The sequence below is a fragment of the Budorcas taxicolor genome, chromosome 3, assembly GCF_023091745.1.
Source record: "Budorcas taxicolor isolate Tak-1 chromosome 3, Takin1.1, whole genome shotgun sequence".
In the NCBI taxonomy this organism is placed as follows: Eukaryota; Metazoa; Chordata; class Mammalia; order Artiodactyla; family Bovidae; genus Budorcas; species Budorcas taxicolor.
This window is the reverse complement of record NC_068912.1, coordinates 101594922-101622835: the sequence shown is the minus strand read 5'-3', so window position 1 is coordinate 101622835 and position 27914 is coordinate 101594922. Positions and strand designations below refer to the sequence as shown.

The 27914-nt window shown below is 52.2% G+C and overlaps 1 protein-coding gene and 1 long non-coding RNA gene across 2 annotated transcripts in view; one reads left to right on the top strand and one right to left on the bottom strand.

Annotated features, from left to right (window-relative positions):
• The window catches only part of RNF220 (ring finger protein 220), a 261433-nt gene that overhangs the window by 214527 nt on the left and 18992 nt on the right, over positions 1-27914 (top strand). The window contains exons 2-5 of the mRNA XM_052637882.1: positions 10061-10193; positions 19314-19359; positions 22864-22965; positions 27621-27663. Coding sequence (XP_052493842.1) covers positions 10061-10193; positions 19314-19359; positions 22864-22965; positions 27621-27663 — 324 coding nt within the window. The remainder of the gene's footprint in view (positions 1-10060; positions 10194-19313; positions 19360-22863; positions 22966-27620; positions 27664-27914) is intronic.
• LOC128045398 (uncharacterized) lies at positions 1750-27045 on the bottom strand. The gene is made up of 4 exons (XR_008199147.1): positions 26918-27045; positions 6854-6933; positions 5855-5966; positions 1750-2024 (listed from the first exon to the last, which is right to left on the bottom strand). It is a non-coding gene; the product is annotated as an uncharacterized LOC128045398 (long non-coding RNA).

Here is a 27914-nt window from a genome sequence, read left to right as displayed (position 1 = left end):
TACGCTTGCATGTATGCCTGTGCTCACATGCATTTGTCTAGATGGGAACAAATACCCACACTTGTCTGAGCACCTGGGTGTGCCAGTGCTCACGCGCGCATGTGTGTGTCCAGACATTTGAGAGGATATTTGTGCATGTCCATATGTGGATGTTTTCCTGAACTGGGCCCTTTTCTGCAGTTTATAATAAAGCCTAATCCCAGGGAACTCTGGGAGGCCCACCTGCCCCACCCACCACAGGCCTGGCCCAGCACAGGGCACTGTCTGGAAGTGATTAGCTAAGGGACAAGGGGAAGTTAGCTAAGAGGAGAGAGGCTGCAGTTGTGTCTGGGGCAGCCAAGTTCAGTGGTATGAAATAGCTGTGACCCTTGAAGCCCCGACAGCCTCTAAACAGGCTGGCTAGTGCTCTTGGCTAAAGCAAAGGCTCATGGGGTCAAGGGTTTAGGGTCCATGCCCGACTAGTGAGCTAGACTGTGCCTTGGCCCACAGTCCTTAGCTCCAGCTCCAGCCCACATGTGAGCCTCAACTACCCACAGGCTGACCTCCACCTGGCTGTCTTGCAGATGTTGGCTACTGGCCCCCCAAGAGCCATGCCGCCTCCATTGCTATAGACAGTAAATAGTATCCATCACAATAGGGGTCAGGGCATCAGCGAGGCTCCAGTTTTACAAGAACCTGGAGCTGGCAGGAGGCCATATGGAGCGGGCAATACCAATCTGGGTTTCTGCCAGCAGAGTAGAGGGAAGGGAAGATGGCAAGGGCATGTGGGCATGAACATGTCAACCCTGTGGATCCTGAGTTTATATGTCACCTGTAAGCAACCTGGTGCTGTGAGGGAGTCTTCCTATAGCAGGAAGAGGAGCAAGTGAAGATCGTGTACAGTAGATAGATGATCAGACCAGGGGCAAGGTAGAGGCAAGGAACCAGATAACACCTCCACAACATCTCCCAGCTAACGTCCGCGTCTTCTGGGGATTTAGCAAGGTCAACAATCATTTATTCATTCATTCAAGGAATATGTATTTGTTTCTACTTGAACTACTAATATCGTCTTACTTTGGGTTACGCCCTCTGCAAAATACTGAAAGTCGAAAGTGTTAGTCACTCAGTCATGTCCGACTCTTTGTAGCCCTCCAGGTTCCTCTGTCTGTGGGATTCTCCAGGCAAGAATACTGAAGTGGGTTGCCATTCCCTTCTCCAGGGGATCTTCTGGGACTATAGCAATAAACAAGTTATTCCCTGCCCACAAGAAATTTAGTCTAAAGAGAGTGACAGATACATGATAGGCAACTGTAACACTGTGTGACCAGAGGTAGCACAGGAAACTATGGGAACACAGAGGAGGCACCTAGTGCAGTCTGGAGGAGTCAGGAAAGGCTCCCTGGAAGAAAGAATTCAGAGTCTTAAAGGATGAGCAAGAGTTAGCCAGTCTGTGCAAACGGTCCCTGCCATACCCTTTTTGGTTGCATGGCAAGCCCAAAGCAGAGACAAATAGGCCTCTTTGCTTCCAACTGACTCTGGAACTGCTAAAAAATATCACCAGACCACCAGCCACTGCCCTGGGGTCTGGGCAGGAGAGTGCAGAGCTGTTTTCAGGGCATCCCTGGGCACTGGCAGATAAGGATGGGCCATAGCTAAACACATGTCTCTCCTCTGCCCGCCCCACCCCCACCCCCTCGACCAGGGATGCCTATTAATCCTGACAAATGATGACTTACGAACATGTAATGCAAACTGATTCATCATACATTCAAATCCGCCGCCCCGCCCCAGCGGGAGGCCCCAGCCAGACAAGTGTATTACACGGATAATGTATTTGACGTATTAATAAAACCAGCCGCATTGCTCTGGCGCGGGGACTGGGGAATGCCAATATACGATGACAGATCACATATTGATGAAATCCAGATGTTTGGAATCATAGTCTTGGGGCCTTGTTCATATTGACTGAAGGTAAAAAATGCCGTCTGTCAGCAGGTTAACTCTTCCTGTCCCACGCTCACAGAGGCACCAATCACGGTTTTCTGGAGAGAAGAGAAGGAGGAAGCAGACGAGTGAGAGGGGAGAGTGGTGGCTTGGCTGGATGAGGTGGGGTAGATGGTTGTACTGTGGACTCGATGGGTGGAAGAGACACTTTGCATGCCTTATGTTCTTAACCTCTCAGCAGCACGCAACCCTATGGACCATGCTCCCCACTCACCCTTCCCTTCTTGCGTTTGATGACATCACCTTGTTTTCATCCTCCTCTTGGCTGTTTTTAGTCTTCAGTGACTAAAACTTCTTCTACGTGTTGGAATTCCTCAGCCTCTTCTTACTGTGCCCTCTCGCCCTAGGTGATCTCCCCTACTCTTAAAACTTTTGTTGAGTATTTACCATGTGCAAGACATTATTCAAGGCACAAAGGATGCAGTGCTGGTGAATTTCAGTCCTTATCTACATGTCAGCATTTCCAGTTCTATCCTTCTAGCTCTGGCTCACATATAGTGCCTACTCAGCATTTTCACGGAGTATGTCTTAATCGTTCCTCAAACTAAGTTCATCCAAAACAGAGCTCATCATTTTCTTCCTTATCAAGCCTACTGCCCTTCCTCCTGTTCCACAAGTCAGTAAATGGTCTACCACCTAGCAGCTGTTCAAGGCAGACAGCTTGGAGCCATCCTTGATTCCTCTCTGTCCTTGAACCCCCATGTCCAGTCCACCTGCTTCTGTTCATCTCATCATCGTCCGTATCATCTAGCTAAAGCAGGTCACCATCATGTCTCACCTCAGTTAGGGAGATAACCCCCTAGATGATCTTCCTGCACTTTCTCTTATCCCCTTAGATCTTTCTCTGATTTGCAGTTAGAATGATCTTTTTAGGATGAAAGTCTGAGATGTCACTCCCCTACTTAAAATTCTTCAATGACTTCTCCCTGTATGTTAAAAATTAATAATTAGCCAAAATCCTTAATATAGTGGAAAGTCCTCTGGGATCTGGCCTATCATCAGCTCTCAGTACTCTGCCCCTCGCTGCTCCAGCCACATTGAACCCTTTTCAGTTCTTCACTGAGGCTTTATTTCTGTACCTTCAAACATGCTGTTTTCTACGTACTATGGATCACTACTCCTCCACTATCATTGCTTGAACTGGTTCCCACTCATCCTTCAAGGCTTTGCTTAAAAATCACTGCTTTTACCTCCCAGGCAAGATAGTCTACTCCCATAGTTCTATGTCCTTCCCTTGTTCTAAGACCATGCTGGGGATATTTGTTGAATGTCTCTATCCACAATTAGTGACTAACCTCCCTGAGGGCAGAGAGTATGTGTTCATTATTGCATGGCATCCATACTGTAGCAGACCCATCTTGGTACTCGTTGACATTTGTCAATGATTATTGAATCATAACCTAGGTGATAGGCTAGGTAGGTAGGTAGCCAGGTATTGTGCAGTGGTTAAGAGCACTGGCTTTGAAGTCAGACAGACTTAGATTTAAATCTTTGCTCTGAACCTTCCAGCTGTGTCATTTCATTGTTCTGAGCTCCATTTTCCTCATCTATATGATACAAATAGATTATACCTACTTCACAAGACTGTTGTAAAGATTAAATGAAATAAAATAGATGCAGCATTAACCTGTAGCCTAACATACAGTAACCTTCCATAAACAGTTATTATTATTAGGGGGCAGATAATGGATAAATGGGTGAATGGTTATATTGACAAACAAACAAGTAAATAGAATGTGGGTATGGATGGCTATGAAGAAGTAGCTCCATGGAAGCTGAAAGGCCCAAGGTGCCTACTGAGTGGTACACAATCTTGATCATAGCAGGGAAGGAGGCTGAATACAGAGCAAGGCCAGTCTGGTGTCAGGATGGGGTAGATACAGACACAAACAGCAACACTGTGCCAGGTTCTTACTAGAGATAATGGTGACTCATCTCTTGCACACAGCCCTGATTTAACTAGAACCTCACAAAGGTGCTGAGTAAGTTATTATCATCCTTGTTTCAAGAAGAATCTCCAACTCAGAAGTGTTAAGTGATTTTCCCAAGGTCTCACAGCTAATAAGAGGCAATCCTGCTCAAAGACTCTTGGTCATTGGGAAGTGGAAGCTCTTCTACTGGGACAGCAAGAGGGGAAGGGCAGGTCACACATGTGTGTATATACAAACACACTTGTATACATACACGTACTCTTTTTATTATTTATTTGGCTGTGTTGCGTCTTAGTTGTGGCATACACTGATCCTTCGCGGCAGCGTGTGGGTTCTGTAGTTGTGGCTGGCGGGCTTCATTGCCCCAAGGTATGTGGGATCTTCGTTCCCCCACCAGGGATCAAACCCACGTCCCCTGCACTGGAAGGCAGATTCCTAACTACTGGACTACCAGGGAAACCCCACATAGGTACTCCTGAAAGTTCCAGCCTCTATTGCCATATATCATTACAGTTAGCCTCCCCCTCATTTTAACCCTCCCCATTCTTAAATCAGACACCAGGCAGTCAAACTCTGCCTTTTGTGTCCTGTGGAGAAAAGATGATGAGGTTGGGGTTTGCTCTTTAAACAAGCAGAGAGGAAAGAATGGAACCCACAGGCAACAGAACTGGGGCGAAACCAAACGGGCCAAGCTGGAGAGGCGATCGCAGAGTGGGGAGTTGCAGGGCGGGACGTGGGTTAGTGACTGAGGAAGAGTGGGCTTTCTCTTTGAATGGGACCCTCATCCTCCAGGGCCCAGTTCTGCACCAGGCCTCACCATGGATGATGGGAAGGATGGCAGAGAAGTAGCAGCCCAGCCCCTGAGCTGCCTGCTCCCAGTGGCCAGCAGTTCCCAACAGAGGGGGGCAGCAGAGGGCTGATCTGGGACCCCAGGTACCTGAGGCCTTGATCCAAGGCTTGAGGCCTGGACTGGCTGCGGCCTGGCCCAGGCCAGGGAAAGCTACTTGTCTCGCAGGCTGCTCCTCAGCAGGCCTGTCCCCACTCACAACCACAGGCAGTCACTTTCTGGTGGAGCCTGGCTGTTTTCTGGTGGGGAGCTACCCCAAAAAGGGGAAGGGACCCTCTGGAGGTCCCACCCCTACGGAGCCTCCAGGCAGGGCCTGTCTTAGCCCTGACATTCTGCTTCCTGAGCCTGCGGTGCCCTGTGTTAGACTGTGGGTAGGGCCAGGCCCCTCTGCCGCCGTTTCTCCTCTTGCTGGGGGGATACCTGTGGCAGGCGGAGAAGTGGAGGTGGCAGGCACAGCGGCGGTGGCAGCGGCAGCGGCGGTGGCAGCGGCGGCGGCGGCGGTGGGGTGGCGGGCGGTAGGTGCGGTAATGAATGTGGACGGGAGGCGGAATGAGCGATCCATCTTTGCATGGGAGGGGAGGGGGCCGCGCGCCTCCCCCTCGACACACTCACACTCTCAATCAGGCGCTGTCAGACCTCCGGCCGCCTGGCATTTTGGTGAAGAATCTCTCAGCTAAAAATTGTTGTCAGTCCCATTTCCTCGTTATCAGTGCAAGGGCTGAGGCAGCGCCCGGGGATTAGCAGAAGCGGCGAGCGCCCGCACCGCCATCCACTGCCGATAACACCCGGCCTCCCGCCTCACCTCCCCCATTCATCATCTTTAGCACTGACAGCCCGTCCCAGTCCCTGTCCCCAGCCCCTCATGCTGCCCACGTCTCCCCACGATGCTGCTCAGCCTGGCTCCTGACCTCCCTGGGGAACTAGGCTTCCTGAAGAGGGAATGGGATTCAACCTAGCACGTCTGACCTGGACCCACCTGTGGCGGAGAGCTTTGGTGGGCTCAGGGGTAGGGGGCCACCGGCTGGAGTGAAGAATGCTCAAGGAGAAGATGCTTTCTGACAGCCTGCCCCTGCTGGGCTGGTTTGCCTACCTGCGATGCTGGCAGCGGTGTTGGAGAAGGCATTCCTGCATCAGATGGGCAGCTGGACTAAGGATTTCTGGAGGCCTCTCCAGTCTGAGATGGACTTCCCAGATTCTGGAAACTGTGGAAGGAGAGCCCGAGGATGCCTCGGAAGAGTAGGGGGTTGAACAGTGCCTTCCCACCCCCAAAGGCCCACAGCCTCCTCCTCTGGGCCATCCCCAGCGGTTTTATGGCCCGTTTTATGGCCACTGTAATGGCCCAGGTCAAAAGCTTCAGGGAGCTGTATTCTGGGAATTATGCAAACGAGGAGCAGGCCCAGGGCCAGAGTATGGATTTTGTCATTAAACCTGGGCAGGCCATGTCGTTAGTGCAGTAAAACCCACGTCATGACCACAGGTCTCAATATAAAATTATAGGGAACACAACGGCAGAGGGGAAGCAGGGTGCCCACGGCCATGCTGGCACCCCCTGAGAACATGGGGATGGGATGCAGGCCGGAGGCTGCGGGGTACCCAGGCTGATCCCTGTGACTGATCTTCCTGAAGTTGGAAGCCAGGAAGAGGAACTGAGGCCAAGCTGGGAAAAGTAGAAGATCCCTGTGGCAGGAAAGCAGATGAACTGAGCACAGATATATGGGAATGCTAATGCCTGCTTCCAGGTGCAGAGGGAGGAACTGGGGCTCTGGCAGCCCTAAGAACCACACATGGTACCCCAGGCGGAGGGGGCTGAAACCCTGATATTTCCACCTCAGCTCTGACCTCATGTCCTAGGTCCTAACCTTTCTCTATTCTCGTCTCTCACCATTTCCCCCTTCTGTCCCAGCCCCTACCTCAATGCTCGATTTCAACAGCCTTGTCAGTTGTCCCTTAGTCACCCTCCATGCCTGCCAGCAAGCATTACCACCCTCCTCTGGCCCCTTCCTGCTCCCCCGCCACCCACCACCACCACAAGCACCCATTCCTGCCTCCCTCAGCCCTGACTAAGGCTGCACGGACTGCAGTCACTGACCTTCTTTTCCAGTTTTCTCGCTGGTTTGTGATCTTCTTGAGGCCAAGACTGTGTTTTCTTTATCTCTGAGCCCATTTCTCCTAGAATAATACATGACATAGAATAATTGTTTGATAAATATTTGATGAATGAGTAAGTAAATGAAGCAATGAGATCATGAGCCAAGTAGAGGGGTCCCTGCCCAGTTCTGAGCCTCAGTTTCCCCATCTGTAAAATAAAGATAATGGCTTGAAGAATTTCTAGGGTCTCACTCACCTCTGAGATTCTCTGGCTGAATGAAGATTATTATAGAATGAGTCTAGAATCCTCACCTCCCTACTCCTAGACCAGGGCCACATCTGCCTTTTTTACTCAGAGCTGCCTTTCAGCTGTCCCCTGAATATCTGGGGCACAGCTCCCAGGGCATATGATCAGTAGACCCCTTCCCCTCCTCAGAGACCTAGCCCCACTGACTAGAGCCACCCCTACCTGACCCTGCCACACACAAAGCCTCCAGAGCAGACATCCCAGTTCTGCAAAGGTCATCTGGCTTCTGGGACAATCAGCTCTTCATTTCTACCTCTCTTCCTTCCCTTCGTCTTCTCCACTATTTTGTTTCATCACTGAGAATCTAATCTATGCCAGGTCTTTCTTCAACTGTCTATAAACTAAAAGATGACTAAGAAATAGTCCAGCCCACAAGAAGCTCACAACTCAATCATTCATTCATTCATCACTTTGCTCCCATTCTCTGCCTGGAATTCTTAGGCGCATCTTAAATTTTGTTTCTTTGGTTAAGCCTTCTCTTTTTCCACTTCTCAAAACACATATCTGGGATGAATCACTCCCTCCTCTGAGCTCTCAGTTGATCTAGTCTGGGCATCCAGGAGAGCTATACTCTTGTGTCAAAAGGAGATAGGTTCTTGTGTTCAGCCTAAATGGGAAACTCCCTCAGACATAGGGTTGCTAGACCTAGCAAATAAAAATATAAGACATTCAGGTAAATTTGAATTCTAGAAAAACAATGAATAACTTTTAACATAAGTATGTCCTGTGCAATAGTTGAGACATACTAAAGTGAAAGTCACTCAATCGTGTCCGACTCTTTGTGACCCCCTGGACTATACAGTCCCTGAAATTCTCCAGGCCAGAATACTGCACCAGGTAGCCTTTCCCTTCTCCAGAGGGATCTTCCTAACCCAGGCATCAAACCCAGGCCTCCTGCATTGCAGGTGGATTCTTTACCAGCTAAACCACAAGGGAAGCCCAAGAATACTGGAGTGGGTAGCCTATCCCTTTTCCAGCATCCCAACCCAGGAATCGAACCAGGGTCTCCTGCATTGCAGGTGGATTCTTTACCAATGAGCTATCAGGGAAGCTACAAAATGCCCAGTTGAATTTCACATAAACAATTAATATTATTTTTAGTATAAGTTTCCCCCTTTTGCCATGGAAAACTTACACTAAAAATAATATTGTTTATGTGAAATTCAACTGGGCATTTTGTATTTAATCTGGCAACCCTACCCAGTCAACTATCTTAGTCATCACTGGTGTGGACTTTATCTCTCTAAAAGCTGATTTTGACTCTCTCCAAGCATCAGAGGAAAGAAGAGGCAGGGAGAAAGATCTGACCTTAAGCTAAAGAAGCATTCCTTCCTACAATCAGAGTTTACATGGATAGGGATGTTTCTAGATGAATAGAGCTCCTCAACCCTGTGCCTATAAGCAAAGGCTAGGGGAGCATTGGCTGGGCAAAGTGGCAAGGGTGGGAGTTTAGGAATCCCATGAAGTGCACTAGGCAAACTTCAGGCCCCTTCCTAGCACAGTGAGCTCTGGTTACCATCAGGGACAGAGTTTAGGCTCCCAGGGGGCCCCCAAGTCAGTATAGCCAGTGCTAGATCCACGTGTGCTTGTGTATTGAGGGCACACAATTTGAAGGGCATTTTGGAGGGGAAAGCTCAGAATCTGCTAGACTCACAGCAGCCAGTGAGGTTAGCCGAGTGAGGAGTGAGACCTGAACTGGGAGAATGTAGATTCCAGGAATCCTGAAGCAGAATGGACAGGACTTGGTGGTTAAATGAATGTGGGAGGGGGAGTAAAGCAAGGAAGGGGCCGAGGGCAAAGTGAAGGTTGCTGGCTTGAGTGACCAAGTGAATGCAGGCGTCTTTCACTGAGAAGAGCACTGGGTCTTTGCTGTCGCACATGGACTTTCTCTTGTGGCGAGCAGGGGCTGCTCTCTAGCTGTGCACAGGCTTCTCATCGCGGTGGCTTCTCTTGTTGCTGAGCTGGGCTCTAGGGCACATGGGCTCAGTAGTTGTGGTGCACAGGCTTGGTTGCTCACCAGCATATGGGATCTTTCCAGACCAGGGATCAAACCTGTGTCCCCTGCCTTGGAAGGTGGATTCTTAACCACTGGACCACCAATGAAGTCTAAGTATTCGATTCTAGATGGTTGAGTTTGAGGTTCTTGTAGGACATTCAGGCATTGGTGTCCATTAAGTATTTGGCTATAGGGGTCTGGAGAACATGGGAGGGATCTGGGGCAGAGAAATGGATGTCAGCAGGGCACAGGTGGGAGTGAGAGCCAGTAAGAATACACAAGATGGTCCCATAGGCAGAGAGAGGAGAGGAGAGGCCATGGAAAGGAGCATGGGGAAAAGAGAGGGGCTGGGAGAGAATGCTACCCTGGTCCTTTTCGGTCTTTCCCACCCAACTGTGAGTACCTCAGGGCAGGGACTAGATCTGTGTCCCCACTGCTGTGCACTAGGCCTGGTTCAGCACAGACATCAGACAATGTTTGTTGAATGACTGCAGGAACGATCCCTTTTCTCCCTCTTTTCTTCCTTCTGCTTTGGAAAGTGTGAAAGCAGCGAGGAAAGGAGTGACGCGGGGGCCCTGGATATTCCGGGTGACACTGTGATTAAACCAAGACCTGCTTCACTAACGTGTGAAATGAAGTGATCAAGGTTTGATTGCACAGAGCATTGATTGTGTCCTGATAGATTTCCGAGAGGGGCAGCTGGCTGAGGAGGTGCTGTGCACGGCCACAGCCTCTGGAGCCGCAAAGCGGAATAATGTTCATGGGCTCTGAGACCCTCAGGCTCGCCCTTCCTCCAGGCCAAGAAGCCCTAGGAGGCAGCAGAGGCTTGGGGTGGAGGATTGGGATGTGGCGTTTCTCTCCACGTATAGCCCAGCTTATATGTCTGTCTCTCCTTCTCTCACCAGGTAAGAAAAAGGCAGCAGCACTGTTTGACAGCCAGGCCCCTATTTGCCCCATCTGTCAGGTCCTGCTGAGGCCCAGCGAGCTACAGGAGCATATGGAGCAAGAACTAGAGCAGCTGGCCCAGCTGCCCGCCAGGTAAGCCACCTGCCAGAGGCCTCCACTCAGGGTTCTGGCTACCAGGTCCCAGCCTCTCACAGGCAGCAAGACCCTGCTGCCATTCTCCACCTGGCTTTCAGTCCTCAGCTCCTCCGGCTGAATGGTGCTGCCTTTCTCTTCTTGCTCTGTTTCTGGAGATGTGAGGAGAGTGAGCCTTAAGTCTCAAAAAGGCACAAGAGGACCTGGAAAGGGGAGGAGCCTCAGAGCAGGGTGATGGAAGCAGGGACTGGGACTGGCAGCTCCCCAAGAAGTGCAGCCTGGGGTTGCCATCCACCTTCCCTATGACTCTCAAGGTGTGAAAGGTGACAACCTTGAGACTGTGCTCAGGCATGTCTCCCTTGCTCCAACCCATCCTCCTTGTCCCTGCCTGAAGGACCGGGTGGAGCCTCCTCCCAGAAGAGCCAAGGTTGTCAAAGGGAGCAGAGAAACAAATTACCCCAAAGCTTAGGGGTTTAAAGCAACCATTTCATGATGCTTATGGTCTGTGGGGGTCAGGAATTCAGACAGAACACAGAGCGGGTGGCTTATGTCTGCTTCACCCTGTCTGGGGCCCCAGCTGGGAAGGCTTGGTGGCTGGGAGCTGGGATCACCTGGCTCCTTCATTCACACGTCTGGTGGTTGATGTTGGCTGTCAGCAGGGACCTCAGCTGGGGCTGTAACCAAAGCACCTACATATGGCTGCTCCGTGTGGCCTGTGAGCATGATAGCTCACAGTGTGGCAGCTGGAAGCATGAACGCAAAATGTTCCAGCCAGTGAGATTGAAGCTGGATCACCTTTTATTAACCTAACCTCAGAAATCACTTAATATCACTTCTGCTATACTCTCTTGGCAGTATTAACCTACCCAGATTTTAGGGACGGGGACATGTACCCCACCTTTAGATGGAGAAGGGGCAAGCTCCTCTTACAGAAGAGCATGTGGGCTCTAACCACTCTGGGAAATACAGTCAGCCACTGGGAATAGCCTGCCCCACGATTCCCAGTCCACAAACCTGGATCAGTTCAAGTCAGCAGACTTGACTGATCCTCCTTCCTCTACCTTCTCACCTAACCCCCCATGCAGGGTGCAGGGGCCCAGAGGTGAACCAGAAATCGTCCCATGTAAGTTGGTGTAGCCACTATGGAGAACAGTATGGAAATTCCTCAGAAAACTAAAAATAGGATTACCACATGATCCAGCAATGCCACTCTTGGGCATATACCCAGACAAAACTATAATTCAAAAAGGTACATGCACCCCAAGGTTCATGGCACCACTATTCACAATAGGCAAACCACAGAAGCAACCTAAACGTCCAGCGAGAGATGGATAAAGAAGAGGCAGTGCATATACACGGTGGAATGCTGCTGAGTCATAAAAAGGAACAAAATAATGCCATTTGCAGCAATACAGAGGCAACCAGAGATATCATACCAAGTGAAGTTAGAAAGACAAATACCATATGATGCCCCTTATATGTGGAATCTAAAATATGGAACGAATGAACTTATCCACAAAACAGAAACAGACTCACAGAGAGAACAGGCTTGTGATTGCCAAGAAGGAGGGAGGGAAAGAGACAGACCTGGAATTTGGGGTTGGTAGATGCAAACTATTACATTTAGAATGGATAAACAACAAGGTCCTACTGTATAGCACAGGGAACTATATTCAATCTCCTGGAGTAAATCATAATGGAAAAGAATATTAAAAAAGAATGTGTGTGTGTATATATAACTGATTCACTGTGCTGCCCAGCAGACTGTATGGTGTACAGTGTGTATTGGCACAATGTTGCAAATCAACTATACTTCAATTTAAAAGAAAGAAAAAAATGGTCCCACCCTCAGGAGCTCATGATAGGAGTAAGGAGAGCCAGGCATTAGCAACCTTGAGGGACGGAGACCGCTCTATGGGACAGACAGGAGCTGTGGGTTCAGAAGGTACTGAACCCAGCACAGAGCAGAGAAGGCCTCCTGAGGGAGGTGAGGCTTGGGCTAAACTGAAGGCCAAAACACTACTTATCTATTACTGTGTTACAAATTCTCCCCAAACGTCATGGCTTAAAAACAGCAAACGCTTAATATTTCACAGTTTCTGGGGGTCATCAATTCAGACACTGCTTAGTTGGATAGTTGTGAGGGGTTGTGGCTTTTGGCTCAGGCTCTCATGAGACTGCAGCCAGGATGTCAGCCAAGGCTGCAGTCGTCTGAAGGTTCCACTGGGGCTGCAGGACCCCTCTCCAGGATGGTTCACTCACACAGCTGTTGGCAGGAGGCCTCAACGTGCAGGTCTCTCCATAGGGTTGCTACAGTTTCCCTGAGACATGGCGGTTGACTTCCCACAGAGGAAGTGATCCAAGAGAGAGGCTAGAGAGGAAGCCACAGTGCCTTTTATGATCTAGTCTGGGAAGTCATACACTATGGCTTCTAATATATTTTATTCTACTCACTAGAAGCAGGTCAGCAAGTCCAGCCCACACTCCACAGAGGGGAATTAAACACTGTAAGCTCTACCTCTTGGAGGGAAGTAAAGTGAAAGTTGCTCAGTCGTGTCAGACTCTTTGAGACCCCACAGACTATACAGTCCATGGGATTCTCCAGGCCAGAATACTGGAGTGGGTAGCATTCCCTTCTCCAGGGGATCTTCCCAACCCAGGGATTGAACCCAGGTCTCCCTCGTTGCTAGCAGATTCTTTACCAGCTGAGCTACCAGGGAAGCCTTGAAGGGAAGAGTACCAAAGAATTTGTGGGAATACTGAAAACTACCACAGAAGGCTGTACTAATGATGATAATAATAGTCTTGTTGAATGCTGTGTGCCAAGAACTTTATACTAATTTATTCAGTCTTCACAACAACCACTGGTATGTGTGTGTGTGTGCGTGCGCCCGCGCTAAGTTCCTTCAGTCCTGTCCGATTCTTTGCGACCCCATGGACTGTAGCCCACCAGGCTCCTCTGTCCATGGAGTTTTCCCAGGCAGGAATACTGGAGCCGATTGCCATTTCCTACTCCAGGGGATCTTCCCAACCCAGGGATCGAACCTGCCTCTCTTGCGTCTCCTGCATTGGCAGGCAGATTCTTTACTGCACCTCCTGGGAAGGGCTACCACTGGGGTAGGTAATAATTATTAACTCCGTTTTACAGACGAGGAAACAGATACAGAGAGGTTAAGTGACTTCTCTAAGGTTGCACAGCCTGTAAAGTGGCAAAGATAAAGGGTCAAAACTAAGCCCATACTTTTAACCACTCCCCTTTCCCTCAGCAACACACACCCAGGACTAGCCTAGAACAGAGAGGGGAAGCAACATCCGTCTACAGCTGAGTTCCATACCTTGGCTGTGCAGGAGTGCTTCTGGGTGGAGGACTTCTCAACAGAAACTGAGAACAGAGGCAAAGATGGAGGGACACCCACCCCCGCCCCCCCCCCCCCCCCGCCCGCCCCGCTCAAGGGTCTGGAGAGTGGGGGCCCGAGCTCTCTTTCTGCCTCCTCACTGCTGGCCACACCACAGCCTAGCCCCTGTGGCCCCATCCACTCACTGCCCAGGGCATCCACTTGTGCCCACAGAAGTGTTCCACCCCCACCCGTGACCCTCCGGCAATCCCTCCTGCCCCACAGCCTCTCAGAGGGTCCCCTACTTTCAAACCTTTTGGCCCCGGTCCATTTCTCCGCTCCCCGCCCCCCAGCCTTCACGGGTGCCCCACCCCTCACCGTTAACTCACGCGTCCCTTACTTCTGTGCCCCTCGTGTCCAGGCCCAGCCCAGCACCCCCTAACCCCTGGTACGTTTCCCCCCCTTCTCAACCCGGTGTCTGACAGCCGGACAGCGGGATCTGCACAGCAAGTGAAATTCCCGTCGGATCGATAAAGCCGAAGCGCTGGCGGCGACGGGTCGATGGTTTTATCTGTCTCGGCCCCGCCGCGCCCGGCGCGCTGACAGTCCGACCGGCCGGCAAAGGCGTTCAAGGGCAGCCGCGCCCGCCGCCCCCTCCCCTCGCCTATACGGCCCCCCTCCCTGCGGCCGCTGCGCCCACCGGACTGCAGGCTGGACCTCCCCGCCGCCGCCCTCGTGATTTATCTGGATTTTTAATTGGAAAAAATTTGCGAATTAATTGATTTCAGGAACTTGCCAATTAACATTGTAATTGGGTGCGTGATAAATTCCCAAGGAGCGTGTCAGCTCCCTCCGGGCTGAGGGCCGGGGCGCCCGGGTGGGCGGGGAGGGCCCCCAGCCTTGGCTGCCCTTGCCCCGCCCCTGCCCGCTTTCCGGGAGACCGGAGGGGAGGAGAGGAGGTTGCGAGGGCTCGGAGACCCCCTCCCTCCTCTTCCCCACCTCAGTTCCGACCTGACAGGGGCCTTTGACCAGGTTATTTCACAGACGGGGAAACCGAGTCCTGCGGGAGGGCAGAGCCTGTGCGCGCATCGCTCAGAGTGTTCTGGGCAGAACCCAGGTGAGGGCATCCCCAGCCACTGTGGCCTCCCCAGCTCTCTAGTCCGCCCCTCTGTCCCCTTCTCGGCTCCCGTCCTTTCTTTCCTCTCCTCTCCTCTCCAACTGTCCCCTCCCCCTCTCACCCTCCTCTGCCTCCTTTGCCCCCACCCCCTTCCCTCAGCCTGGCCAGCTCCCGAGTCTGTGGACGCTGCTGCCAGGGTGCCCGTCCTTCCGTCGCCCTCCCACAGGGTCAGTCCCAGAGACGCGCCTCTGGGTGGGCCTAGTTTGTGCTCTCTACCCCCTTCTACCCAACAGCACAGAGCACCCCCCCACAAAGCACGCTGCTGTTTTAGACACACCTAAGGGCTCACACTGGTTGGGCTTCCCTGGTGGCTCTGCTGGTAGAGTCCGCCTGCAATGTTGGAGACCTGGGTTCGATCCCTGGGTTGGGAAGATCAACTGGAGAAGGGAACGGCTATGCAGTCCAGTATTCTGGCCTGGAGAATTCCATGGACTGTAGAGTCCACAGGGTCACAGGGACACGACTGAGTGTCCCCAACTAGGGCTGGCTGGTTTTCACAGACACCAACACAAATGTATGTAGACAACATACAGGCACACACCCTCCCCCATTCCAACACATCTACATGTGCTCACACCTACCCCCTCAAAGAACTACTTCCCACGGATGCTCATCCCCACAGGCACACAGGCAGATAGACCCAGGAAGAGGAGTCAGAACTTCTGCTGGCAAAGCACTCACACTTCTCAAAACACTTGTACATTCGAGATCAGAGGCCATGCCCCCACACACTCCCTCACCTCATCCTCTCTCTTTACCCCTCTCAGTCCTGCACAGGCATTCCAGCTGACCCCAGGATTCAGCTAGCTGGACCAAGAACAGCAAAGTTAGATTGGGGACAGATAGTGGAGAGCCTTCAGTGCCGGAGGGTCACCTTAGGGTGGGGGAATTAGATCATCTGTGAGCTGGAGAAGCTTAATCAGAGAGCTGAGCTGTAGGAGAATCACTCTGGAGGTGGCATGGAGCAGAATTTGGGGGTAGAAGCAAGGAAGCGAGTGAGGAAGTTAGGCAGGGTCCAGGGGACAGATCGTGAGGCTCACCTAGGACAATGGCAGTGGGAACAGAGAAGAGAGGGAATGGTGAGAGACTGGTGGGGGACTAAGCAAGAGAACTCAGCTGATTACTTGTGGGGCACTTACTGACTTCGCTTTCTGACTTGACTCACAGGAATGGTGTCGATGGTAGCGAAGCAGGTATCGGAGGGAAGGAGGAGATTGTAGACAGAGCTCTGGGTGCCCTGAGCTTTCTCTGGGATGGTGATAGTGTGGGGAGTGGACGTGGACAGACAGACAGACAGGCAGGAACATAGATGGGAGCTGGAGATTGATGGGCAGGTTGGACAGTGGTCCCCAAACTTCTCTGTGGCCCTCAGACAGGAGTTTCTACCCAGAAATAGGAAAAAACCTTAGACTCTTTCAGAGATCACACAGAGCTGAAACTGAGACTTGGCTTGGAGGGCCCTGAGCTCGGAGACCTTTTTCTGGTGGCTTCCTCAGCCACTCTGAGATCTGGTTTAGTCAGTGTTTTAAAGGGGCTGGAAGGAGCCAGAGGGAGGCTGGGTGACTCTAGAGGAGAGGCAGGGTGTGGAGATGGCAGTGCCCCCACCCCCACTTAAGCCTTATTTAAGGCCGGCCTCGGTGTTTGGTTGGGTAATGAACTAGATAAACAATTCCCCAAATAGATTAAAACGAAGTGTAACTTACAAAGGCGGCTGGTGATGATGGTTTATTCCCGGGCAGCACACCATTTCTTTATTTCCAAGGATAATTCAGTGTAAATCACCTTAATTAAAAGTGTCAGCCCAGCCCATGAATATTGTACTTAGGAACGCGTTTCCTGGGTCCCAGTTATAATTTAAAACCCATGGATCACTAGGCAGCGAGTGACTGAGAAGGGAGGAAATCGTTGGGGGCGGGCTGTGGAAACTGGGAGGGACGAAGGCAGAGCCGAGTGGATGGGCTGGGCGGGAGCCTGGCTGACAGCCGCTCGGGGCTCGGGCTCTCCTCTCCAAGGTGGGCCCCTCACCAGACTCCTCTCTCTGGGGGAAGCAAGCACACTTGGAGGTGATCAGGTTGTTGGAGGAAAGGTAGGGAGGGCGGGGGGAGGGGGGTGCTTGCTCAGGGAGAGGGAAGGAGTCTGACCAGTCCAACTGGAGGGAAGGTGGAGAGGATTGCAGGAAAAGATTCAGAGGACTGGCCAAGGGAGAAGCTGGACATCCTGGCCCTGAATGTCTTCATTTCTGTTCACCGGCAGAGTAAACCAAAGCTCAGAGTCAGCAGAGCCCTCCCCAAAGTGGAGAGAGTAAAAGAACTCAGAGCTCAGCCCTCCATCCTGAGTGTCTTTAGGAGGCAGTGGGGCCAACAGAAAAGCAGCACTCTGGACTCTGTCAGATAGGAACGCAAATCCCAAACCCTGCCTGGGCTGTGTGAGCAGTGAGGTGTCCCCCGGCCCACCAGTCAACTCTAAACTTTTTGTGAAGATCAAAGAGATGACACACTTGAAGTTCCTAGCCCATGCCTGTCACGTGTGGTGGGTGCACAACAATTGTTCAGTCTTTCCTCTTCCATTTCACCCTGATTCTACTCAGAACACACTCAGACCTCAGTCCAGGGGCCTGGTGGGAACAGTGTCATATAGTTCCCTCATTTCTCTACCTGTAGGTCCAGGAACGGTGCTGGTAGCAGGGCAACAACAGCACTTGTTAACAGAGTGAAGGAAAGGTAACAGTAACAGGCTCACATCTAATTGTTCCTTAACGGCAGCTCAGTTTCCTCTCTGTATCCCTTGTGCCCGGATCAGGAGCAGGAACATGGGGACCATTTATGAACAAAATGCCACTGAATGGAACCCAGTTTGGTGTCTTTTCCTGTCTGTGATGCCCCCACTGTGTGATCAGACAGGCATACAGCTGGTTTTTTTTTTTAATATTTTGGCCACATCATGTGCCATGCAGGATCTTAGTTCCCTGACCAGAAATCAAACCCATGCCCCGCCCACCCCCACCACAAGCTATTTTTACACTCAGATCTTAGTCTCAGCCTGCTGCCAAGCTACCGGCCCCTTCACTATGACGTACATCTGCTTCTGTGGGTGTGTCCATGTACGGCTGCATTTGTGGGTGCCTGAGTGTTGGGCGTGTGTCAGCACACGTGGGTGTCTGTACCTGTGCATGCTTGTGTGAAGGTGGGCACGTGAGCAGCTCTTCATCCGGGCCTGGGTGACAGTTGTGAATGTCTTTAAGGACACGGCCCTGGGAACACGATTCTGCCTGCGCCTCTGGGTGCATGTCTGAACGTCGGTGTGACCACACGTTGACAGAATTAGAGAGACAATGGATATGTGCATATCCGCCTTTACACCAGGGTTTCTCAACCTCAGCACCATTAACATTTGGGCTGGGTAGTTTTTTGTTGTGAGGGGCTATCCAGTACCCTCTAGGATGGTTAATCCCCTGTACCCACTACATGCCAGGAGAAAACTGCCCGCTCCCAGCTGTGACGATCAAAAACGTCTTCAAGTGTTGCCAGTTGTCCTCTGGGGGGCAAAATGGCCCTGGATGGAGAACTACTTTATCCAGAGCTGCCTATGCCTTTGCTCACACATTAGGTGTGTTTATGCCTATCCCTGTGGGTGTTTCCTGTCCACATGGCCTGCGTGGGCCCTGGGTGTCTGCCCTGGCTCTGTCTTTTGTGCTGTACGGATCTCTTGGGTGTGCTCTACCTAGACTGCTTGTATGTGCATGGGAACACTATGGGAACCGGCTGTTTCTGCCTCCTGCCGTGTTCCAGCCGGCGCCTGTGTGTGTGTGCATGTTGTGTGCATGTGCTAGCACGTGCGTGAATGTGTGAGCACAGATGTGGTGAGCATAGAGGGGGCAGCAGGGCGGGAGGGACAGGAACAGGGATATTAATGTTTCTGAAGTGGATCTGATTTGATACGTCTTGTTCCATTGTCAGCATCTGTTTAGCAGGGATTTGTAATACTTTGTGGCTCTGGATCACTCATGCTTAGCGCTGGGATGTGGCCTTGCATACCAATTTTGTTATTAAACACAGTCCTCGCCTCCCCCACAGCCCATCCATCACCTCCCCCACCCCGGCCCCCGCCTGCTCCGAGCCACCCACCATATTTCAGGGCCCAGCTCCCGCCCGCCTGCCGCGCCCGATGCCGGAGGGCCTGGGGCTGACAAATTGAATCAGGAGGAGATCATTCCTGGCCTAACGCAGTTTGCAGCATGTTGGAGGGAGAAGTGACAAGAGCCATGGCAGTTCCATCACCCCCCTCCCATAGGAGCTGAGTGCAGGCTGGGGACAGGGGGTGGAGGGGAGGGGTAGGACAGGCGCAATCCTCAGGGCTGAGAGCATGGGTCAGGTGAAGCCCCTTCCCTCAGATCCACAAGGCAGCCTGCCACGCCTCGTGTCTGTCCCCCCGCCCGGGAGCCAACTCTGGCCCCTGGCCCCTGATGGAGGCTGAGCTGGCTGGGTGGGACTTGGCTGAGCCGAGCCGGGCAACACTGGCTGTCTTCTCCCCCTGGGGTCTTCTTGCTGTTTTCTTGCATGCCCTGGGCAGCAAGTGGAATGGTCACCCTGTTCTCTTCTTTCTTGGCAGCAAGAATTCCCTTCTGAAGGATGCCATGGCTCCAGGCACCCCCAAGGTAGGTGGACAATTGTGTGTTTTCCCACCCCTCCTAATGTCGGCCCACCCAGAACTGGTTCCTGAGAAAAAGGAGCTCTTCTTGGATCCCCAGCTGTTTTCAGGGTTTGATCGTCAGCCTGGGGTCTCGGGCTGCCCCGTGCACTTGAGCACATGCGTGCAGTCTGAGTGGGAGCTAGAGTATGCTCATCTGACTCCCTCCTCTTCCAGTCAGGATGGGGTCAAAGCCAAGAATGAACCGGCGGAGTGGGGGAACCAGACACTGTAAGTCTGGAGAGACTCAAAAGAAGGTGAGCTGCAGCAGGTAAAGAAAAATATAGACATGCAGGTCAAGACAGCTAGTGCAAGGCCTTAGAAAGCCAGCCCATGGGATGAGTGCATGTGCTTTGTCCTGAGGGCAGCAGGAAGCCAGAGAGGATGTGGGGCTCATTTGAGACCATCTGACTCTCTGAACAGACACTATGAAAGGGAAGCTTGAAAGCATCAGATGGAGAAAGGAAGAGTGAAGGACAGTGGCTCAAAAGAGGGGCCAGAGGCCTCAGCAGGATGGCATGACTTGAACCGAGAACTATTATAGGTGGCCACAGAGGTAGACGGTACTGCGTCCCCAAGGGGGATGATGTTTTGAAGCAGTGGGGACCTGGGGAGGAAGACTAAACCCTTACTCAGAGTGTCCTCTTTCCCCCACCCCTCAGTACGGTGACATCCTGTCTTAATAAATTCTCACAATGACTTGTAAAGGCAGGTATCCTCAGCCCTTTCTATAGGGAGAGAGGAATGAGTGCTGAATGGATGAAACTTACTTTCTGGCTGTGCCGCAGGGTTTGTTGGATCTTAGTTCCCCTACCAGGGGATGAACCTGCACCCTTGGCAATGAAAGTGCAGAGACTAAACCACTGGTCCGCCAGGGAATTCCTCAGAATGGATGAAATCAGTCAGTGAATGTGTGTGGCGTGATTAGAGCAGAAGCCAGGAGTCTGGGACTCCTGTGGGGGTGGGGTCAAGAGAAGGCCCCAGAGCCAGGGAAGGAGCAGAAGAGGAATAGTGATGAGTGAGGAGGGGCACAGGAGAGCATGGTGTCCTGGGGTCCTAAGGGAAAAAAATCCCAAACTGCCGGGGGTAGTCAGATGCCAAACAGGAGGGCTGGAGGAGGAGGCTGTCATATTTAGATGTCTTATAGGCACCGGTGACCTCTAAGAGGGCACTTGTGGGAAAAGGAGCCAGAGTGACAATATTACTTCCAGGGGGTTGGCCTGTCTCCCCTGCCGGCCTGTCTAAAGGAGTGAACTCTGCACCTTCATGCACTCAACACAGCAAGGTGGACAGAGGAGGGGCAGGGGACCTAGCCCAGCCCTGGACAGATACAGGCCCTGGCCAAGAAAGCAGAGCCCTCCCAGCCCTAAAGGGAAAAGATGTGGGGGGAGAAGTCACACTGGCTAAGCCTGGCCCAGCCTGCAGTCTTCAATGGCTGTGGTTAAGGGAGACAGGTCACCAGGTCAGGCACAACCACTGACCTGACACCTAAGCGCGGCTGGCAGGGCTGGGAACTTGACCCCAGTGAGGCCTGTGTTCAAAGCACAAACACAGACACAGACCACATCCATACTTGGCTCCCCACACGCACAGATGCACACCCACTCACCTACCCCTAGCCCATCAGAATACTTACACAGGAAATCTTAAACCTGTGCAGATTCCTGCAACCAGCGACGTGTGGATTATTGATAATCAGATTTGGAGGCAATGGCCACCACTTACTCACTTCTAGATATAAGTTCATGCCCCAAAGCTGAGGGTTTCAGGGTCTGTCTTCTGCCTTGACCCAGGCTTTAGGGAAGCAGGTCATGGGTGGAAGAGGCACGAGGTATAAGGTTCAAGCAAGAGACTGAGAGGACAGGGAGAAGGAGGGAGGGAGGAGGAGGAGAGGGCGAGGGGGCCTCAGACAAGATTGATGGCCTCGTTGCCATTAAGAAAAAAATTAGCCGGTGGCGGCTATCATATTAAAGGGTGAAGAAGCCGTGAATTATTTTCTTAAAGATCTTATCGCTTACAATGATAATTTTACCTTCCAAAAGGCCACTTTTAATGAGGCGAAGAGCCAGGCAAAAAGTCATGATTTAATGCCGGGATTTTTTTTTCAAAACACATTTTACTGCTTTTTGGTCCATGTTTAAAAAGCGCCAGTGACCTTTTTTTATTCCGTTTGCCCCAGGTGTAATTCTGAGGCCTCTCAGGGCTTCTAACCTAGAGAGAATGAGAGAGCGCGCAAGCAAACGAGCTCAAGCTTTCTCCTGATGGAGGGGCGGGGGCCCCACGATGTCGTCCCTCCTCAGCATCCTCCTTGGGACCAGAGGAGGAGGAGGACATTGCCTGAAAGCCCACCTCTTCTCTGAGCTGGGAGCTGAGGCACTCACTAGGCCTCCCACTGGGTGAGGGTGGGTGAGGAAGGGGCTCTGAGATGCAGGGAATCCCACCCCAGACCCTGCCCGGCCTCCTCCCCGATCCAGCTCCTGGGCTGAGGCCGAGTCAGGGAGCCCTGCCAGACCAGCAGCTGCCCCCTCCCCTCCCAGGGCCCTCAGGCGTGAGGATGTGCAGCGTGGCCACCGCATGCGGGTCACATCCTAAGGCTCAGTCGGAGATGAAGGATAAATGGCTGCTCCATCTTTCCCAGATTGCTTTCTTTGGGCTGTCACTGGCGATTTGGCATGGTTTTCTAGGCTGGGGAGGCCTCCGAGGGAATTGTATGCTTCCGGCTCAGAGCTGTGCAGGCTGGAGAAGGTGGGGGGGGGGGGGGTGCGGGAAGTATGGATTGCTTTCAGGCCTCCAGGCCCCCAGTTTGCAGCTGAACAGGCCTTGGCACAAGCCAGCAAGAGCAGGCTGAATGTGCCATGTGGTATTTAGAATTGCGGAGCTCGCGCAGTTTAAAGCAGACAGTTTATTAATCTAAACTGCGGGCGTATGTAGAAGAGGCCGTGCAGGATTGACACGGAGGGGATTAGTTTTGCTGTGGTCGCCGCCATAGCGCAGGGAGAAGTGGAGCCGGCGCACATCCCTAGCTGCATGGTGGAAACTCATACATACTATTTAATTTACTGTCTCCATAGCAGGGCTGCCACCAGCCTGTATTAGGGGCAAGCAGAGTGGCAGGGATGTGGCTCTACCCCAACCCTTCAGGGTCCCAGAGTCTCTGCTCCCTATGGGAGAACAAAGCCTATATAGCCCCAGCCCCCTGGGAAGCCTGCCCCACGGGGACAGAGATTAGTTGGGGTGGAGGAGACTGGACCCCCTCCAGGGGCTTCCACCCAGCCCCAGGATCAAGCCATCCTCTCCCACAACCAGACTCTGGGGTCTGACCGCATCCCTTTAGAATCTCAAGTGTAGCCTCCACCCCTCTGCCCTCCTTTTCTCTGCCTCTCTCCTAAAAGCTCCATAAGACCGGACACCCTAGGGAATGGACTTTAGGTCTCACTCAGCCTGAGGCCATGTGTCCTTTTTCTTCTTTCAGTCCCTCTTGTTGTCTGCTTCCATCAAGAGGGAAGGAGAGTCTCCAACGGCATCACCACACTCATCAGCCACCGATGACCTGCACCACTCAGACAGATACCAGGTGAGCAGGGGCAGGCTGGGCACTTGGGTGAGTCCTTCAGAGTTAACCCACAGTTAACTCCTCCTCCCCGCAGAAGACTGGGGGGGGAGGGGGGAGGACTGAACTGTATTTGGTTCCCCTTGCATCTAGTGACCCTAAGTGAACCAGAAGGCACAGGTATCATAGAATGTGCCTTACATAGACGGACCTTAGGGAGAGATGCCAAGGTCATCTAGGCCTGGGTGGGCTCTTCTGAAGCATCCCAGCCATCTGCCCTCTAGGGTTCAGAGTCATCAAGGACCCAGGGATGTGGCCCAGCATCACCTAAAGACTTCATAACTTCAAAAACCAGAATCCCCTGAGCAAAGAGCCATCAATTCTGCCAGACCATAGTGTTGGGCAAGGAGGGGTAGAATACTGCCTGTGAGTGCCTTGGGCAAATAGGATAGGAATAACCATACAATCCTCAAGCAGCAAAGCAGGAGGGGACTTAAGGGGAACATTCCAGCTTATTCAGACCTTCTTTGTGGAGGGAAGGAAAAAGGGCTTCCCTAGAAGCTTGTGTCTGAGAAGAGACAGAGCCCCACCTGCAGGAGCCCCAGTCAGAGGGTGTAACACAGAGCCTGCTCCAAGGAATATGTGCCTAAATGGCAGTGGGGCTTCTCAGGGAGCTGTGATGTGAAAAGAGAAACGCAGCCCTGACTGATGCAAAGAGACAAGGCGGTAGGGACCTGTCATCTGGGGCACGGAACCAGGTCACTGCTAGCACTCAGGAAGCCTTTCCTGGAATTTGAGGTCTTCTCTCTGGGTGCCTCTTCCTCCCCACTGACACAGCTTGGCATCAGGGTACAGAGCTTGGTTAGTGAAATACCACGTACAGACTGTACACCAGCTTCCACTGGCACCTCCTCTGTTCAATGCTTCTGCATGCGACTCAAAGTACAGAGCCCAAAGTTTCAGCTCTGGGGAGGGATCCCTACTCTTGTGAGCCCTAGTTTAAGAAAGGCAGTCAGTCCTCACCTAGACAATCCTGCTTCGAGATGGAGCAATAACCCAACTTGAGGGAATTCTGGGATAGGGAGATAGGGCTCCATCCGAGAATTCCACTCCCAAAGGAAACAGAACCCTGCCTTTGGAGGCTCTTCTCTCTACTTCAGCCACAGCATCAGCCCCACTATTTGCTAACCAGGGAGAGTAACCATCAGGCACAGACATGGCATGCTAGACACAGGCTAGGTGTGCTAAGGAATGGCACCAAGGCCTCCAGGGCCATACATGTTGATTTAGATTCAACCTGTATTTCCAGCTTCCATTCCTAATACTGCCTTCTATGAATCCTGTGGTCTATGCTCACCAGATTAATGCTAACCACTCCTTGGCTGTGCCATTCCTTTCTTGCCTCTGTGTGTTTTTACACATGCTGTTTTTAATGGGATTATTTTATCCCACCCTATCAAATTTCTATTTATTCTTCAACAAACTGCCCCAATCTCCTCTGCTCTAGGAAGCCTTTCTGGATTAGCATTCTCTTCTCATGACCCCTGCATATCCCTGTCATTACTCTGATCATCCTATACTGTGATCACCCGTTTAATGTTTCCATTATCTACAAGTATGTAACAAGCCATCCCCAAACTTAGTGGCTTAGGACAACTTTGATTTCTCATGATTCTGTCAGTTGACTAGACCTTTCCTCATTCATGAAGCTCATTCAGCTGGACTAGCTGGGCTGGAAAGTCCAAAATGGCCTCATCACATGTTGGGAGATCAGGGATCTTGATTTTCTTCCATATGGTCTATCATTCTCCAGTAGGTTAGACTGACTGCCTTACTTGGCAGTCTCAGGGTAGTGTCATGCCAAGAGGGTGAAGGCCAAAGCTGCAAGGGCTCGTGAGGCCTAGACTCTGGAATTCACCTATCACTTGGCAGAGCAAGTCACAGGGCTAATACATAATCAAGGGATGAGGAAATGCAGCTCATGATAGGAGGAACTGTGAAGAGTTGTGAACATACTTTACCTATCATGATGAGACTCACTGTTGTATTAGATTGGGGGGGGGGGCGGGGGCCGGGCACGGCTCTCTAAGGCAAAAACGTCTTATCCTTCTTTACTCCCTGGCTTTACTCAACCATTTATCTAGTATTCATGCTCAGTTCAGTGTCTTTGCCTTCAAGGGGTTAATTTGCAGATAGATAATTTCTAAATACTTTAAATGCTATGATGGGAGTGTAAATAAGTTTCTAGGAGAGCACAGTGGAAAAAGAAAAATCAGAATAAGATTCACGGAGGAGGTAATGACTGAACAGAATGAGCAGGAGTTCACTTTGGTGGACAAGGAAGAAAAGATATTCCCGACCAAGGCAACAGAATGTGCAAAGGACACAGAGGTGTAACACAGAATGATGTATCTGGGGACCCACCAGCAGCTGTTTTGTTAGAATGAAAAACACAAGGGGAACTGGTAGAAGGTGAAGCTCGAATTCCCTGATCTATACACAATGCCTGGCATGTAGTAGTTGCTCAATTATATTGTTTAAAAAATCATCCAACTTGGCTTTGAAATCAGAGGGGACTGGTTTCTGCTTTAGATTCCCATTTACTTAGCCCCTGCTGGGTTACCTAACCCTTTAACCATTACCTCACTTTACCCTCATAGCAACTGTGCAAGCTAGGATTCATTGCCCTATTTATTGCTAAGGAAACGGGCCTAGAGAGAAGTGACTTTTCTAAGCACACATATATGTTAAGAACCAAGTCAGGCTGAGTCTGTCTGGCCCTGAATCCTAGATTGCTTCCCAGCCCTCCAGTTGGGCTCAGGAACTTCCCTCATAAACATCCTCCTCTCCTTCCTATGGATTTCTTCTGCATGCCAGACCCTGTGCTGGGTGACTGCATGAAGATGAGCTCCCAGGGAGAAGGGACAGGTCCAAACAATCAAAATATCCAAATTCAAAGTGAAGCCAAGGGACTGTGAAAACTAAAGAAGCAACTAACCCAACATTGGGGGAAATGTGAAGTCTTCCCACCCAGAGTCCTGTAGGATGAACAACAGTTAACCAAGCAGGTTTACGGGTGCATGGAGAATATTCTACCCCAGAGTGCAGAGTATGGCGTGCTCAAAGAGCTACGTAGCTCTGCAAAGCTGAGTGTCAGGAAGGCAAAAGGAGAGAGCAGGAATGGTAGAAGAGAAGTCTGGAGAAGCAGGCAGAGCAGATCAGAGATGACCTGTATGTAGATCATCTCAGTGGAGAACCAATGAAAGATTTAAAGGGGAAGAAGGAAAGGGGGTCAATTTTGCACGATAGGAAGATCACACTGCATGTACTGTGAAGGATTGGGTACAGAGAAAAAAGCTGGAGATCAGAAAGCCAGATGGGTGACAGCTGCAAATTTAGAGAGCTCAGTAAGATTATGAACTACAGGAGTAAATCCAAGATAGGTATAGCGACTGAAGAAACACAGGGATGTCTTGCCTATGCCAAGTGCTGTGCCGAGCTCTGGGTTCACTCATGACTCACACAAGGTCCCGTCCCTGGAGTGGTCTGATAAAAATCTGTATAAGCCATACTAAGAGTAGAGATGAAGTAGAGAGGAAATGATATTTTTCAAACAGGTCTAGAAGGATACGTAGGAGATACACAGAGGTGGAGATGAGAAGGTTTAAAAGACCTTTAAAGGTAGACTCTCTGAGATGAGAGAATTGAGCGCGAGAAACTGAAGGAGGGTGGGATCAAGGACGACTCACTTCCAAGTTTCTGGTGTGGGCACACCAGAGTGGATAGCGGTATCCCGTTAGGAACTGAGAATCCTGGAGGAAAGCACTTGTTTGAGGGATGCTGGGTTCCAACTCGTGGGTGTGCGTTACCAGTAGCAGCTCCAGGGGTTGTCCAGAAAACAGCTGAAATGTCTGGATCCTCTAGTGTCCAGACTGCTGAAATGCTAGGGACTGGGGGCTGAACAGTTGGGACTTACGGTGGCATGACCCGCGGCGATCAGGAAGTCCTACGCCACCTCCCCAGCAAAGGGGTAGCGGCGCGGGAGGCGGGAGCCAGGCGGGGCTCCGGGACGGAAGAAGCCCCGCGCTAGGAAGGGGCGTGGAGTTGGGTGGGAGGACCTCGCAGCCGCTAAAACCGGGGCGGGTTGGTTTTGGCGGGCGGTGGGAGGAACCCCTGGGCGGCCTCAGCCTGTTGCTGCCCGAGTGCGAGCAGCTGTTTCCTGGTCCTAGTCCGGCAGACCCACCCCTCCAACCCCCACTTCTTGAACTTTCACCCCCGGCGCGCGACGGCGGCGGGTCACATGATCAAGGCCAACATGGCCGCCGCCGCCGCTGGGAGCTGAGGTGCCGCCGCCGCCGGGCAGCCGGGGGGAATCCGCCCGCATCGCCGCCCTCGCCGGCCGGGCGGCCGCGGGGCCCGGAGCGCCGGAGGCCGGGGCTGGGGCGGCACCGCGTGGCGGCCTCCGGGGCCCGCTAGAGCAGCCCCCGGCGGCTATGCCGAGGGCCCGGAGCGGCCGGCGGAGCAGGGGGGCCGGCGGGAGGGAGGAAGTAGGTTTGTTTACGGGCTGTTTGGGGCGGGGCAGGCCTGGACCGGGGTCCGGGGCTGGGGCGGGGGCTGGGATTCCCGGCCGCGCTGACGCTGTCTTCTCTTTTTTGCATCTGCCCGGGATTTTCTCCCAGACCTTCTTGCGAGTGCGAGCCAACCGGCAGACCCGACTGAATGGTGAGTCTTGCGCAGCCCCTCCCTTCGCCCCACCCCCGGCCTCCTCCCTCCCTCACTGCCTGCAGCTCCTGGCTTGCCTGGGTCTCTTCAACGTTAGGGCCCGTGGGTTTCCTCGCAATCACAGCGCCTCAGTATGTGCCGACCGAGGCTGCCGCCCTCAGTTTCCCCATCTGTTTAATGGAGGTGATGGTTGCCAGCTCTTGCGTGAGCCTCTCTAGGCCTTGAAGAACCCTGGGGGGCAATAAGTGGCA